This window comes from Amphiprion ocellaris, chromosome 9, assembly GCF_022539595.1.
Source record: "Amphiprion ocellaris isolate individual 3 ecotype Okinawa chromosome 9, ASM2253959v1, whole genome shotgun sequence".
NCBI lineage: Eukaryota > Metazoa > Chordata > Actinopteri > Pomacentridae > Amphiprion > Amphiprion ocellaris.
In genome coordinates this window covers 20,842,259-20,858,411 of record NC_072774.1, presented here as the reverse complement: position 1 = coordinate 20,858,411, position 16,153 = coordinate 20,842,259, and the positions used below count along the sequence as shown (strand labels likewise).

General features: G+C 42.3%; 2 protein-coding genes across 3 annotated transcripts in view; both read right to left on the bottom strand.

Moving 5' to 3' along the window:
- LOC111563389 (forkhead box protein O6-like) overlaps positions 1–7,255 on the bottom strand; it is a 29,946-nt gene extending 22,691 nt beyond the window's left edge. The window contains exon 1 of one of the 2 annotated variants that reach the window (XM_023262447.3): positions 5,360–7,255. In XM_023262447.3, the coding sequence (XP_023118215.2) occupies positions 5,360–5,848 (489 nt within the window). In that variant the 5' untranslated portion in view covers positions 5,849–7,255. Of the gene's footprint in view, positions 1–198; positions 1,881–5,359 lie in introns of those variants that run through there. The other variant, XM_055013763.1, reaches the window with a different exon arrangement.
- A 4,147-nt stretch (positions 7,256–11,402) lies between these two features.
- med18 (mediator of RNA polymerase II transcription, subunit 18 homolog (yeast)) lies at positions 11,403–15,876 on the bottom strand. The gene is made up of 3 exons (XM_023262448.3): positions 15,500–15,876; positions 15,026–15,128; positions 11,403–12,488 (listed from the first exon to the last, which is right to left on the bottom strand). The coding sequence occupies exons 2-3, from the start codon at positions 15,096–15,098 to the stop codon at positions 11,932–11,934; spliced, it is 630 nt and encodes a 209-aa protein (XP_023118216.1). The 5' UTR covers positions 15,099–15,128; positions 15,500–15,876; the 3' UTR covers positions 11,403–11,931.
- Between the last annotated feature and the right edge of the window lie 277 nt (positions 15,877–16,153).

Genomic DNA, 16,153 nt, shown 5'->3' with positions numbered 1-16,153 from the left:
TTCACAGCTGGCTTCATGGAAATAAAAAAGAGAAGTGTTCTAATCACACAGCACTGGTGTAACACTCAAAAAGCCCCACCACCACCCCTCCCTCAAATCTCCATGGCATCATACTTACACAGCCTCAGAGAGAAACACACACCACATTCTGTCCCTGCAGCTGTGAATGGTTTTGCCAAAAAATCCGCAAGAGCTTACCAAACAGAGCCACGCCTTCCATATGAGCCAATCGCCGCGAGTCAGACAGGTTTCAAAACAAATCAGACAGCAAAACAGCACCACAGAAAGTCGCTTCCACTCTGGGTCAGCCCCCTCCTCCTCTCCCAAAAATGGTTCACCCCACCCAAGAACAGAGTGTTCCTCCATGGGTGGTTCAAGGAGGCACAAGTGCGTTGTGTGTTTCGTGCAAATCGGTGCCTGAGCCAGAGGGAATAGTGGAAACCATCACCCTAAATAGTGAAATGGGAAGAGAACGACAATTTCTCTATGCTTCACTATGCTTAGGGGGAAAAAAACCAAGTGAGTACTTAATATTCTGCGAAATGTCACCAAACGAGAAATGCGGAAGAAATGCAGAGCCATGGGTAATAGGCTTGGTAAGAAATGCTTCAACAGCTGAAGTTCAGTTCAGCTGAGAAGAACATCCAAATTAGTTCAACCCTGTCGAATTAGGAACTTGACGGTCTCATCCCCCTAAAGACCAAGTAGCTGAGAGGAGTCGAGCTGGGTAAAATCCAGTATTGTTATCCCATTATCGCTGACATAATGTGAGATATGAGATTCCTCTTAGATAAGAGGAGGCTCACTGCTTAAGGCAGTCTAGATCACTGGCAGGAGACTGCTAAAGCTCAAAATCCTGACGCCATAGATCCTTCGGGAAAGACGTCTCACCTCAGTTGGCCCTTGTACCTAAAACCACTAAGACAGAAAGAATGTATAGAATGTCTAATGGATGGATGGATCGAGTGAAGGTGAAAGGCAGAGAGATAAAAGAGGAGATAACATGGGTGTCTGGTAGATATAGTGATAAGAGCAAAGTAATATCAAAGGAAAAATTATATTGTTTTTCATATTACTGTCTCCTGATTGCTGTCTCCCCTATTTGAATGCGTGCCCGTGCTTTGGTAATTTGCATGTACATTAATCATTTTCAGTGAGAAATGAACTGCCACGGCTGCCTGAAGGCTGCAGGGGAAGAGGCAGTGAGAATGCACTTCTTGGCATCAGATACCCAGTTCATGGTGGAATATACTGCCTGAACCCAACCTGGCTCTGGGTGAAGGAGCCAGAGGGAGATGTAAGGTGTTCATAATCCTACACTGTAAATCTGTCCAGCATGCATCATATGCTCTCATTTTGTGAGAGTGTAAGCATGTGTGTGCGTGTAAGCGTGTAAGCGTGCCTGTGTGTCTGTCGCACTCTCAAATTACTCTGCTCCCTGAGCCAAGACAGAGGATAAAATATGAATCAGCTGAAGTCTAGGATAGTTTCCAGTCTCCCCAGACTCCCCAACCATCATCAAGCGACACAAGCATACATTCACACATGCAACTGATATGAGCATGCAACTCTACAACCTCTGGAAGTTTCAAGTCTCTCTGCATCATACTGAGTTTCGGTGAAACGCACTCTGTTGTACATTTGACATTCATATCCCTCATATTTGCCAAGTGTCTCTACAGCAGCTGCAGGAGCCCGCGCATAGTGACAGGATTACGAGTCTGTCTGTCTCTTTACCTATAAATCAATTAGATAAAGTGATATGATCCAGCCCTGTTATAAATACTCCTGCCTGTGGAGACAAGGGTTATGTGCTTTTACAGAAGATAAGACTATACATATACCTGGAGACATCTTTCTTTCTCTCTTCTTCATTTCGTCACATACAGTTTGTCTTTGCTTTACAGTCGCTGTCAGATTTTTTTTTCTTTTTTAGAGAGCTCTCTTTCTGATCTGTCTTTTTTCTGTCAATAAAGGAAGCACCGTGACCTTTTGCCCTGCACAGACCTCTACCTAAAGACACTTTATAAATAACAGTCTAGTCGCTTTGGATTAAAGTGTCTGAGTGACTGCCTGCCACACTTGCCGACCTGCTGCACAATCCCCTGGCATCTGATTGTCCTAAGTGCCAGAAAAAGCCCTGGCACGGTAGACACATAGAGGGAAAAACTCTGTGTTTATAGTAGCCACAAACAGACATCTTCCACATGGATGCTCTGTAGCTGCAGTTGCATACACAGATAATATCATAATGTGATGATACCTAGGAGGTATGCATCACACAATTCTAGTTTAATATACGTAATACAACGAAAGCAGAATAAAAATAGATTTTTTTTTTTGGATCCCATAACACCCATGCTGGTTTATACAATAAAGCAACCCACCCACCATGACAACGGCATCACCCAACCCCCTCGAAATGAATGAACTTCTGAGCACCTACAGGGCAATCCCCACACCAAGTGGGTACCCCTCCATTAGAGGCATTATGAAGCCAAGAGTGAGACTACATACCATTCACTGCAGTGACATGCTGTCAGACCAATCAGCAGGCCCAAACACACATGCCTATAGAAGTAGACAGCCCCTCCCCCTGCACTAGCCCCCACAAAGACACACACACAACACTACCAACCCTGACGGTTTGCTGCAATTGACCTGTGCTTCTCCCACGCACAAATGCAGAATGCATCCACATGCATTGATGGATGCTCAGGAATAATTAGTCTTGAAATCACAAAACACAACTACAAGGGATTCAGCATCTGTTGTTAGTTCAGAATCCTACAGTTTTCTTTGGTTGGACAGCTTAGTTAAAGAGCACTGGAAAATGAATACCAGTGAAGTTACCACTACCCAGTGCAATAGTGGCTAGCATCCCAGCAGCAAGTACAATTGAGCTCACAAGAACACAATTCTACGTATTCCCCCTGCAGTAAGGAGCTGATTAGGAAGCCGTGACCTCAGAATACTGCAGCCTTCCTAGAAGTCAGAAGCCATTAGGTATTTATAGGAGCTTAATGGTACAATCTAGGTGCACTGGCAGTCCAGAGCCCATCATCAAGCGAGCATCACATCCTTTCCAATAGGAGTCAGGGCACCACAATCTGCTTTTCAAGATTTTCCTAGAACCATTATGTATGGTCCAGGATCAAACTTGTCTCATCCTAAACGCGACCCCCACCCTTAAGCACCCCCACCCAAACTGCAAAGTTATACCACTTGAGTTAATTTTATTTCATCAGCATTTCACCAATAATTCTTTAGTGCGTTTCTTTTTTACCTTTCTCTGCCACAACAGAAAAAAAGGAGACAGTTTTGCGTCAAATGCTTTGCTCGTACGTGATATTGTTGACAGAGAGAAAAGGTAGTGCATGATTTAAGTAGTGTTTTCCGACTCGCAAATGCCGCTGTCAAATTTAATTGCCTGATATGATTGTAAAATTATATGTATGAGAGTGCACCTGTTTTGTGCACAAATGAGAGAGGAGGTAGCCTGATTTTGGGTCCTGGGTTCATGGCCTGAATCTGAACATTCATGGATTCATATTAACTTTGTCAAACTTGGTCATACAGGCTCATTTTACATCCAGTACTACTATTAATTGCAGCTGGAACAGAATTTACAACAAAGTTTAAAAGATTTTTTGCAACGATAGATTCTACTGTATGTACATGTACGCTGCTGAGTGACAGAAGTTTTATCGGCTCTCGGTTCCAGTAAGCTAAACATGGTAAATGTATGTTTACATTACCACTCTGTCTCTGACCAAAACCAGGTCAGGCCTGTTACTAACATTATGGCTGCCTGCTTTAAACTACTTACCTAATCCCCCGTCATTACCTGGAATGGGCCCCATGTCTCGCCTGTGTCCTGAAATAGCCCGGGCCCTCAGACTGACACTGTCAACCCCCCTAATTTGCAGTTTCATAAATAGCAGAGTGGGACTTAGGCATTGGAGATAAAGAGGCCCTGTGGTTGAAGGCTGTTGGTGCGAGTGCAGAGCTAATGAAACAAAGTCTACCTGGAGACACACCTTAGCAGTCAGTTCACTTTAATAGGACACACTTAAAGTGTCAGTCAGGTGCTGTATGATTAAGGCTGGGGCGAAAAGAGGAGACTCAACTCCAACTGGTGACAGAGTTTCTGTTGTGCAACACCAGCACGACAAGTTTTGACAAAAGACTGATTTCTACGAAAGACAAAAATGAATGCCAATGCTTTGATGATATGAATGACAAACCTATAGTTCTGGATGAGTCGGAATCATGCAATCCTGCTAACTTAATCAGTCTTCTCGTATGTATTTAACCAGATAAATTTAGTAACAAGCATTAATGGGCTTATGCTGAAAGAGAGGTATGGCTGAATCCTGTCTATTGGTATTGGTTTAACAAAAATATAAAAGATATCCTACGAGGCCAGAAATGATAGAATGAACAGTCCACAGTAGGATTCTGATGACTGACAAAGCACCCAAAAAGAGCTACTGTATTGTACAGCCTCGACTTTAAAAAAAAAAAACAACAAAACAACTCTTGCACATTGGGATGAAGATGACATTTTAAACTAAGCATCTATCCTCCAGCTTCAGCTTAGCAAAGTTACACCATCAGGACACTGAGGACAAGCGCTGCTGCCCTGCTGATCCCACTGCCCCTTCTCGCTGTCCTCAGAAGGCTATAATGAATAGAAACAAGATGAGGCTGGGAGCAGAGGCTGATAACATGGGCAGATGTCCAGGAGGTTACTCTAGGCTCTCAGCCAGACAGGCAGCGGTAGTAGACTGTGGTCAGTTGTGGACACCCCTCTGAATATTTACATTGTGGACAGCTGACCCGTGAGCTGCTACAAGTGTCACTCTGTTGATTCCTTGATATGATCATAAACTGACACCTAGAAAGCAATGTGGACTGTATGTGTGTGAAAATAAACAGAAGACTTTCCTCTGTTTATCTGCCACATTTATGTGCAGCAGATATGGAGATAAATCCTTGACCACTGTGGTCCTGCCCCTGGTGAGGGGATTTCATGCACTGCTACTGCCCATCATGAACAGGCTCTCTGCAGCTGGAAATGAGAAAAGCCTTGTTACACACAAAGCAAGTGTCTCCACTCCAGTCTATTACATTCTGCCATCAGTGATGTATTAGAATGACTGACGGCAGTAATGAACTAAGACAAGATAAGGCATGGCACCATTCATGCGTAACTGACACGGAATCCCACGGTGACATGTGTAAGGCACGAGGGGTGAAAGACTCATAATGGTTTACTGAATAGGAATAATAATCAATATTAACACTGTGATTGAAAAGAGCCACATCACGCTGGCCAGTGTGTTTTATGCCTTACCTTCCAGCCAGCTGAGCTATTACTGTCGCCCTTATCCTTGAAATAGGGCACATAACGGACCATCCAGTCGTATATCTGTGACAGCGTGAGTCTCTTTTCTGGGGTGCTCTCAATGGCGCGGGTAATGAGATCCGCGTAGGACTGGTTCCCCCACGCATTCCGCCGCGAGGATTTGGCTTTGCGCAGGGGTCCGGTCACATCGAGCGCCGCGCCAGCCAAGCATGGGTGCGTCGCGCCTGTGGGTGCCGGGGCGCCGGCTGGATGCTTCAGCTCTCCCGGCGTTCCGCCCACGAGCCCCGCTCTGCAAGCCGGGACGTCCTCCGGTTCCACCTTGATGTTGGCCAGCGGAAGACCCCCGCTCACCTCGTGTCCACCGGGGAAATCCTGCGGGCAAGGCAGCGGCCAGGTGCATGAGCGAGGCCGGCTTTGCGGCTCGAAATCCGAATCAACCTGATGAGTGTCTAATTCGTCGTCCTCCATCATCAACATTTACCCTTCAGTTGGAAAATAGGATAAATCAAAAAAAAAGGAAGAGCAAAGGGAGGGAAATACCTCCACGATTCACCCGCTGTCTTCAACACCACTTCACGTTTTTCTTTTTTCTTTTTTTTTTTTGCCTAGTAATGTGGCTATTAAAGCTCAGTCTGGATCAATATGAAGCAATTCAACGGAGTAGGAGAACCATGTTGGATGCAAGCAGAATCACAACCTCGCGTGTAAAGACAGGAGAAGTAATAAAAGTAATAATAATTTTTTGTCCATTTTACCTGGAGTAAATCATCAAACGGTGGTTAAAAAAAACGCTCCTCATTCAACAGTCCACATCACCTTAAAACACTCGTGTCAGAGTCAGTCATGGGGGCTTCTCAATCCAGTTGCAGCAACAGATGATATTACAGATAAGGTGCCGTCGATAAATCCTCCAGAAGACAACAGGAAGAATCGGGGAAAGAGGGGGAGAAGGGGGGGAAAAAATCACAAGGGCTGTGTAGAGAGCATCCACTGAGGCGATAATGCGTGATTGCCGTGAATTATTAAATCTTCCAGTCTGTACGGATTAAGCTGGCAGCGGCACATTCAAGTCCATTCAGCCTGAACAGCACCCAACTGTCTGCAATTATAATGAAGAGGCGTGCGCATGTGACGAATCGATAAATTCCCTGTCTGGAAAATATACTGGAGAGAAAGAGAGAAAAAAAATAGTCCAGCAATCAAATCTCGTATCCACTTGTCAGAATGGGCTTTTATCACACCTCCTCTTGCTCCCCTCTATCACCACTTGCCTTTGCTCACTCTCTCAGATCCCACACATGTTCTCATTTGCTTACAACTCGTTCCGTCGATGTGAACCGAGGGTGACGCGCCGGCGCTGTATAGTAGAGATGCTGCCAATTGGAGTGCGCTCACGAAATCAATACTCTCCGAACATGATTACAGCGAAATCCCGAACTCTCTCTCGCTCTCGCTCTCTCTCGCCCTCTCTCTCCCTCTCTCTCCCTCTCTCCCTTCCTCTCTCTCTCTACCATATCAGTTATAGGGAGCGAAACCCAAATTCTTAATCAAAACTCTGCATGATGATCTTTCTGGCTGGGCGTCACATGGCGCTTTGTTTGCCAGCCTCCATGTCCAGCTCGTAAGACAATGTGAAAGCCCCACAGGAGGAGAAATTCCTCCACAATCACGGCTTTCTGCCTTTAAAAATCGGCTACAGTCTTTGTGCGTAACAAATTGTCCCCTGCACCGTGCGCAGCGTCCAAATGCCCACCAGGGAGAACTTAGGGCGCGCAGGCGGTTTCACCTCTGATGATTATGTGCGGGCTCTACCTCAGTGAGTGTAATTTTCTATGCCGATTAGACAGATTAAGTTCAGATTAACAGATATTAGGTAACCTGAGATTTTTAATCCGGGAGGAGTGGGGTGAAGTGAGGCTCTTCAGGGGCCAGAACGAGAAAATCCTTTTCTGCTCGGGTCTCCAACCAAGTGAGGAAGAAAGAGAAGACTTGCATATTATCATCTCAAATCGCATTTGACCCAACGCCAAAGCCACTCTGCTCTGGCAGACTGAGCCCCGGACAGACCCGTGTGCGTAACTCTGCCGCGGGGGGGCGGGGGGGGGTCACAGGTGCACGGATCCCATTGGCTGTTTATTTCCCTTAGAAATACTTTTTTAAAAATCGGATTTGGTAACCTCATATTTCCTCACCTTTTCACTTTTTTTTCAATCCCAAAAAGATTTGCTGTTACAGCAGCAGTCTGCTTCATATCTTTATGTGCATTCACACCAGTTATGTTGATGGGTTGCTGTGGGGAGAACATTACTTATTCATGGACTTCAACAGTCAATCCAACTTTTTACACATTCACACACACTCACATGCAGCCACAATTTCTGATAGTATTTGGAATAGGCACCAATTCCAAGCAAAGATTTTAACAGCCCTTGGGTAATCAGCGTGACCTATGAGGGCTTATTGCTGTGAATGCAGTGATATCAAAATATTCAACAGCTGAATAATAACTGCTCCTCAACAGGCACATCTTCTGCAAGAGTCTAGCACCCCCAAATTCAGAAACGAGTCTATTCTAGCCAGTCAATTTTAGTTCAAGTAAAACATCTTCACATTTTTCAGTGACTCATCCACAAGCACAATCAGAACCCCCCTGTAAACAAGGTAGCTGAGGACCCCACCCTTTTCACGTATTTAAGTGTGCATGGACGGAAGCTGTGTTTAAAAGTTGCACAACACGGCCGCACTGTGCACTCAGACATGAGTGATGTTGAGAAATTTGTGGCAAAAAATAACAGGCTTTTAAATGCGGGACGATGTGTCATACAGTGTGTCATGGAATGACTTAATGTTGAGTCTCAGTGGGATCACATGGTGAAAATGTCATGTTGCTAATAGTTTATTTTGTGTACAAAGGAAAATGGGAAATAGTTTTTTATATTTTTCATTATTAGACATGACAATCAAGCCAACACTGGAGACAGACAAGCCTTTTACAGCCTCTAGTCTCTAACACAAGGTTCTACTTGAGATGTTTCAAAAGTAACACTTATGAATGCCATAATTTTCGTGACACTTGAGCTCACACAATGTGTCTTGATTACACATGAAGTTGAATGGTAAGTAATTGTGAATAGCGCGAAGGCAAGGGAAACTCAGCAGGGCTGAAGCTGAAAAGAAACAAAACTCGTAGGAAGAGGAGGGGGCTCATATGCACACAGAGAGGAGAAAGGTGTAAACAGCGCGAGTTTAAAAAGTACATGTTTGGTCCCTTCCGGGGTGACTGCTACGCTGTCCCCATACCAGACATTCCAGAGGCAGCATGGCTGGCTTAAAGCTCTGAGTGGCTGATCCTGGAACAGCATGTTCTGCACAGCAGTAATCACCTCAGCCAGCCACAAGCAAGGCAGAGCACCACATGAACAACAAGTCAGAGCTTTGTGCCTGTCAATTTACACCCTGGAAAAGAGCTCTGGAATTCCATTCAAATAAGGAAAGGGACACACTTTTTCCATCTTTTTCTGGGAGACCCATCCTTATTTCCTTTGCCCTGCCACTTAAGCCGTCACTCACAAACTCATGATATTGTGCAATTTGTCCCTGTACCCCATTCTGCCCAGTGGGGTTAGGACTAGAGGAATCTGGAGAAACCACAAGAACACCCTTGGGAGATGGATGTCTGTCTGGGAAAGCACCTCCTCCTCTCTTAGAAAACAAGTCTCTCTAACAAGCATATGGGTTCCCAATGACACAGGAAGGAGAGGGCACAAATCCAAGTATTGGGAACATTTCTGAGTAGGCGAAGCTGGATTTCACCCTTTTGTGGCATTGGCCCAAAGTAGGCCGACTTAAAGACTTCCTGCCCCAAGCAAGTGCCAGCTTTCTGTGGCATCTTGGCATCTGCACTGCCAAACTATGAACATTATGTTCAGAGGCAGCGAAGACAATTGGTGCCAAGAGTTTTAATTATGCCTGTGTTCTGAAATGGAAAGTAAAGGAATGTGCAGGTAATGGCTTCCATCACCATTTCAGCAGTCTAACAAAATATGATTAACTAACACTATCTGCCTCAGCCAATTAATTATATTTACCAGCTAAAAACGCAGAACCAAACGGCCCAGAGAGGAAAATCAGCGTGCCGTTCTCATACCCAAAACTGTAGCAAGCCTAATTGTAATGTAACAAACTGATGTCAAAGATGTTTAAAGGCTATGCTGCTGTACAAAAAAACGTGCACTCTAAATCACGGCGGTATGAGAGGGAGAACAGTACAACTTGTAGAATTAGATTGTACTATGTATTACTTTTATCAACAGGTGTCTACAGTGTAATCTGTCATTTACTTGTATCAGTTATTTTACAAGTGAAACATTTACTGCTGTTGTGACTTTTCAAAGTGAATATCTTTCAGGTTTAATCTGTTGGTCAGACAATGAAACCAGCTTTATGGTAACAGTATATTACTTTGATATTTTGTGCTTTGGAAAATTGTAGCTCTTTTTGTTATAGTCTGACATTTTATAGGCTAGATGATTAATCAAAGAAACTGACAGATTTGTTGATGAAAATTATTTTTAAAGCTTAAAGTAAGTACAAATTCTGAAAATAAACCATCTCTGTGTCATGAAACTGAAAAATTACTCGATGACTTCAGTAGTTTGGGCAGCAAGCATCCTGATTTTTTTTGTAATCATTTACCAGCAACACCACAAAGAAAACTAATCAGTTTGATAATCACTTGAGTATTGCAACCCTACACATATGCTTTGAAGAGGCTGTCACTCTAGTTTCAATTTCTTCAAATAAACATGTAGTACATAATACTGCCTCCAGAAACAAGTTAAATCCCACACTTGTGCAAGTCTTTGGTTGGCTACATCCACAATAGCCAAGTAGGCCTGATGCCAAGTCACTGATTAGCCTAGCTATCCCTCTGTTCTCCAGGCAATGCAGAGTGGAGGTGCAGTGGGAGTCCAGCTCATCACCAAAGAGCACTGTGCTTAGCACAAGTTTAAGTGGAAGAAAGCCAGTAGACTGTAGTTTATCCATGCTGGACATATAAAGCCTTGGGCAAGGAGGCATCTGCCTCTTTAATACATAATTCACTCAGAGCTGAAACATCATGCTTTAGTCCTGAGGGCCGGTAGTCGGCTTCTGGTTGTTGGAACATAAAACTGTCTCCATCAGATAATCCAGTCTCACTGACAGGCAACTTTGGGTACTGAGTAACCAACTACAAAATTAGGTTCACTTTGAGCACAGATCAGAATGTTTTCAAAGCAGACAAATCAAAAGACTCTTTTGGCAAGATAACATTTTTAAAGGGTGGTGTTCAAGGTGCCCCAAATGCATGTTGAAGCAATGTCATCTCACCTTTCCACCTCAGCAAGCTTGTCCTCTTCAGTCTTGATATGCAGGTAGGTCAACATGCAGAGACAGCCATCTTCCCTCAAGCTCTCCCTTTAGATATGTCCATGGTCACTTAACATCTCAGCCACTGCAAATGCATCTTCCTGTGTGAGTATTATTAGAAGCACTCATGTGTTATTGCCAACATTATTATCATAACTGACAGGATGTGCATTAGTTACTTTGGTCTCTGCAGTAGATTGGACATAATGTTGACACACTAGTATAGAGGCCTTCTTGGATTTTAACATGAACAGTGAAGAACCTGAGGCAGCTGTAGTGCTTTCATGTGCAGTAGTCCCAGCTCAAGTTCCCATGAAAGAGGCACTAATGGGTTAACAGTAGAAATGAGAGGGGAAGAGAGGGAAAATCAATGCTTTTGTTGAGGGGAAGAAAGAAAGGCTTTCACAGGTCTATGTATCATTAAGCAATTGAGAAAGCTAATTAGAGTGGGGGAAAGGATGTGCAGATCTCACAGCTAATTATTTCCATGGCAACCACAGCTCCTGTAGATGATGTGAGGTAGCATCCAGTTTGCTCCAGTCAAGAAAGTTACAAGAAGAGAAAGAGAGACTCCTAGTGGGGTGAAACGAACATGCCAGAGAAAAAGACACGGGCTCAGGGATGAAAAATAATGTAGAAATTTCAGACATAAAACAAGGATACTATTAAATTGATAAGAAATGTTTAAAAAAAAATCATTTTTAGCTGAATATAAACAGGATTTTGCGTAGCATGACACTTTCGTTTTAAATGTTACTCCTGTCTGAATAATATGCATTACAGACAAAAAAACAAAAAAGATTGATGCTGTCATGTCATATTTTTTGAAAGTGTTCATTTAGGTCAGATTGTGTTTGCATTGTACAAAAGAATTATTACTTTACTACTTCACACCTACTTGAGGTATGGTACTAATGGCCATTTACCCATTCTAACTTCTGTAACCAGGACTTTGTGGAATGCAGTGATATTTACCATCTTTTAACTCATAAGAAGCTGACAAGTGTTAAAAGTTAAGCCAAAGTTACACTGTATTTCATTTAACATAACATGTAAGGACTGCTTTAAAAAAAAAAAAGTGATTTAAAAAAAAAAAAAAAAAAAAAACACAAACAAGGCTTGGAATTCATCCATGACAGTCAGAGAGGGCTCTAATGTCTCTGTTTGCTTGGGTCAATCTTCTCCAGGTGAATGAGAGGTTTGAGTTGCTCAGCAAAGCTGCGCATGTCTTCTGATACAGTATCCTGGCCAGCAGGGGCCAACACACTCAGTTCCACCAGGTATGACAGTGACAGGCGCTCTGTGTTCTCCGTGTTTCCTGGTACCAGGATGCGCGACAGCTTACTAACCACAATTTTCATCGCGCCTTTACGAAACATGTGTCCAGTGGCCACAAACTCATGGTCCATGCGAAAACCCATCTCGTTGAGGAACTCCGGAAGGCTGTGAGAGGTGGCCACATCAACACAGTTGCGCACCAGGGCATGTCGGCTCTTGTCTCCCACTTCAGGTTGGCCTAGATAGCGTAGATGCCACGGAGTATTGGGATGGGAGAGGGAACGCCGAGCACGCAAAATAAAAGGATTTCCTTGCTGGCCTTTCAGAAGGTAAACCAGTTCATGATCTGTAAAGGTCTCAGGTTCCATGCTGTCACACAGACCTCGAAGGCGATGCAAGAGGCTATCCAGGGCTTGATCTAACACACTTCCTATATAAATAGAGAACAGAAACAGATGCATAAATATATTAGGGACAGACTGATTATTGGCCTGGTCAATTATCTTGGCGGATATTTGGCATTTTACCAATTATTGGTATCAACAAGTGAATTACAGATAATTGATGAATTAAGTGTGCTAATTAGGGATGAGTTACTAAATAAACCCTGTGGCAACATTTTTAAATACCAGACTGCAATAAGTTCCAATGGTAACAGTTCTGTTAACGGAATTGTAGAAAGTAAGAACAATGTTGTGCTGCACATTCAATCTCATCACCATAAGACGTGTCTGATGTTTACGTGTCTATGATGCACATTTACTTTCTAAATTCAGAACAGAGTTCCGTCTATTGGAGTCTGTTGCACCGACAAATGGAAAACTCCAGTGTCTGAGAGGTAGAGCAGCTCCATTACTCACCTCTAGCTCTGTGCAGTAAACACAGGTGACAATGGAGGAGAAATAAACATTTAAAACTATGATTAAACTTCACTACAGTTGATGCAGAAAATGTTCGTTGCCACAAGAGAATCAAGTCGTTTTCATGTCAGAGCAGAAACACGATCAATCTGTGGAAACATTTAGTAAAAGTTCATCACGTACTGAGCTCGAAGTTTATTCCTAGATAAGCATGTTTGTTATGTTTGCCAGCAGCACAGAGTTAAATAAATTACACAACCATAGGCAAATTCTAAGTAAGTGCTGTCTAGCTGTCTGTTAAATAGTGACTGTGTTCATGAATTCAGCCTGAAATTCAGAGCAATATTTGAACTGTTGTTCAGAATTTCAGGTTCACTTGGAGAGCACAGAGCAGCAGGATTTCCTGATCTGGATGCTGCAGACCAACTCTGATTTTATTTTCAGCTTTTCTCTGCCTGAATGTTGGTGTTAGAGGGAGAAGTAGTACTTAAAAATGTAAAAATACTGCCAAAGTCCTGCATTAATTTTACACTCAATAGTGAAAAATGAAAGTGGTTTTAGCAGCACAATCTGCTGACATTTGCTTATTATCTGTTCAAGGTGGAGATTTAAATTCTGACATAATCCTGGACAGTTCATTGAAACACACTGGATAATATTATACTTTTAAACCTTTTTAAAACTTGTGACACTGTCCACAGTGCTCTGATCATCCCATCAACACAACATGTATAAATATCTATATACATTTTTGCAGTAAATATGAGAAAATAAAGCAATCTTTATTCTGTTTAAGTTTTTTCTCTGAAAAAACAAAAACAATCCAAAACTACCAATAAAAATACCATTAAAGTACGGGATCGATAAGCAGTATCAGTAAAGGTAAAAGTATTGTTAAAATCTTCCCTAGTGCTACTTCAGGTCTGATGCAGCCACCTCTCTGTCTGTAGTCACTTTGTGGTCTCAGAAATGTCTTTCAAGCAGAGACAACAAAAACTGACCTAAAAACACAAGCTGTTGCAACAAGCCAGGAAATTAGCTGCTCTCACAGTGGCCAAGACTATGCTAACAGCTAGCAGCTAAGTTAAAAGTCAGCCACAGATTACCCTGAAATAATGTCTGGAAAACAATAATTAATAATGATTTAAGAAATTACCATTACTTTACAATAAATGTGACAGAACAGTGAAAGATCGGCACAAGTAACTGCAGGACACAAACTAATCAATCTCAGTTGATCTCTCAGTTGATCTCACATAAACAGAGGAGAGCGTTCTAATTTAATCACTCTACTACTATTTCTATTTTACATATTCACTTATAGTCACCCTTATTAATGAAGTCGCCTAGTTATGAAGTACAGTTTCTTTGTATTCAATGTTAATCAACAGTAATTAATGTGTATCAGTCCCAAATATTGGTCATTGGTGTTTCTTGAGCACCAAGAATTGGCACTGGTATCAGGCCTGGGAAATCCATATCATACCATCGTAACCATATTCTATTTATCACTGTAGTTTCAATGCACATTTCCACAAGAAATACAGCAACAAACAACAGCCGAGATTTGTGTAGTAAAAAAAAGAACAAGAACGAGAAAGGTTGATGATCTCCTGTCACAAAGGCCACGTTAAAATATTACTCTCCACGTACTTTAATAAAACAGCCCTGGAAAAAAAATACCTTCACTGAGATTGTTACGTTTTGCTGAGCTGTATATGAAATGTTTTAAAGAGGTGTTAACCCAACTAGCTGTTTTTTGTTGGGATGTTCTGAGTGGTAGTAGTACCACCATATTTTGTTACTGTAAGCAATACAAAAATTTTAAATAAGGATTACGTTGTCATTTAAGATCTATAACATTGGCACTTAGAGGACTGTCAAAAAAATATAACACACCTTACAACTGATTAAAACCTGAGTTAACACACATATAGGAGCACCATAGTAGGTAGTACTCTACAAAAAGCAGTGAATATTAAGTTGATCTCTAAACTTGCATAATTTAGTTTTAAATGTTTCATTTAACATTTTTGGCTAGGTGGTTAACTGCATGTTGACATGCTTCATCTTCTGTGTTCAGCTGAGAACGTATGATTTTACTCACCTTGTAACAGATACTCCATCATATTGATTGTACCCCCGGTGACTGGCATCACTGTGACAGGAGGAGCCTCCATCTTCTTTCAGGTACTCAGCTGTTTTTAAGCCTGAAGAAGGAAAACCCTGTCAGCTAATCCTGGGGCGTACAGTTTGTTTACACACAGCAGTTAGGAGTTGTAGCTAAAAGATTCAGTTACTATGCATGCTTTCTAAGTCATAATTAACTAGGACTCCTAATGGTGCTAAACTATTATTAACTATTCGTTCCACCTGTGCTTTTCCTGCATTAACAAGCCAAAGTGTTTCTCATGAAAAACATTTATAGTTCGTTTTTTAAAATATATATTTGACAGTTTACTGAGTTGTTAACTTTAAACATGCGAGTGTTTGCTGGCAAACGTGGAAAGCTAAATATAGCAAGCTAAGCTAGCTAATTCATGTAGTTTAGCTCCCTCGCAACAATAGTTAGCATGCTTACCTGAGAAACCGCGAAGAGCAAAATACAGTTATCCGACTTCCGAGGAGCACAAGGTAAATACCGGTGTTTTAGTCTTCGTTACAGCCGCCACACTATCGACCGAAGATCCAACAGGCCTCAGCGGGTTGCTCAGTCGGCTACCAGCTACCCAGATAGCTTGTAGCTAGTTAGCTAAGTTATTTATCATCGGTTTGCTGCAGAGTTGCTCAAGCTATCGTGCTGAGCACTGTAGCATAAATAGGATGACAGATACCGGTGTGTATAAATACAGAGCTGATCAGAACAAACCTAATCCAACGACTTGGTTGCTTTTCAGAGCAAAAATGAGCACAGCAACCAACAGTGAATGAAAAGCATCTTTCTTGGGTTTGTATTGTAGCAGTTGGCAACCAACTTTGAGGCTCATTACAGCCACCTGCTGGACTACACTTCGTTTCCTGTATTGCTAGTGCACTATAGTATACAAACTTGTCCTTAAGCTGAAAGTTTACAAGTACTGTTACAAAAATGTAAATTGATACATGCATTATTATACAGTGATAATGCATAAATGTGAAAGAAAAACTTCTCTTATCCTAAGAATCAATAGTAAGTGTTAGTACCACAGATTTTAAGAGGTAAAAGCGCTTACCCTAAATCTTTCCCTAAATCCAG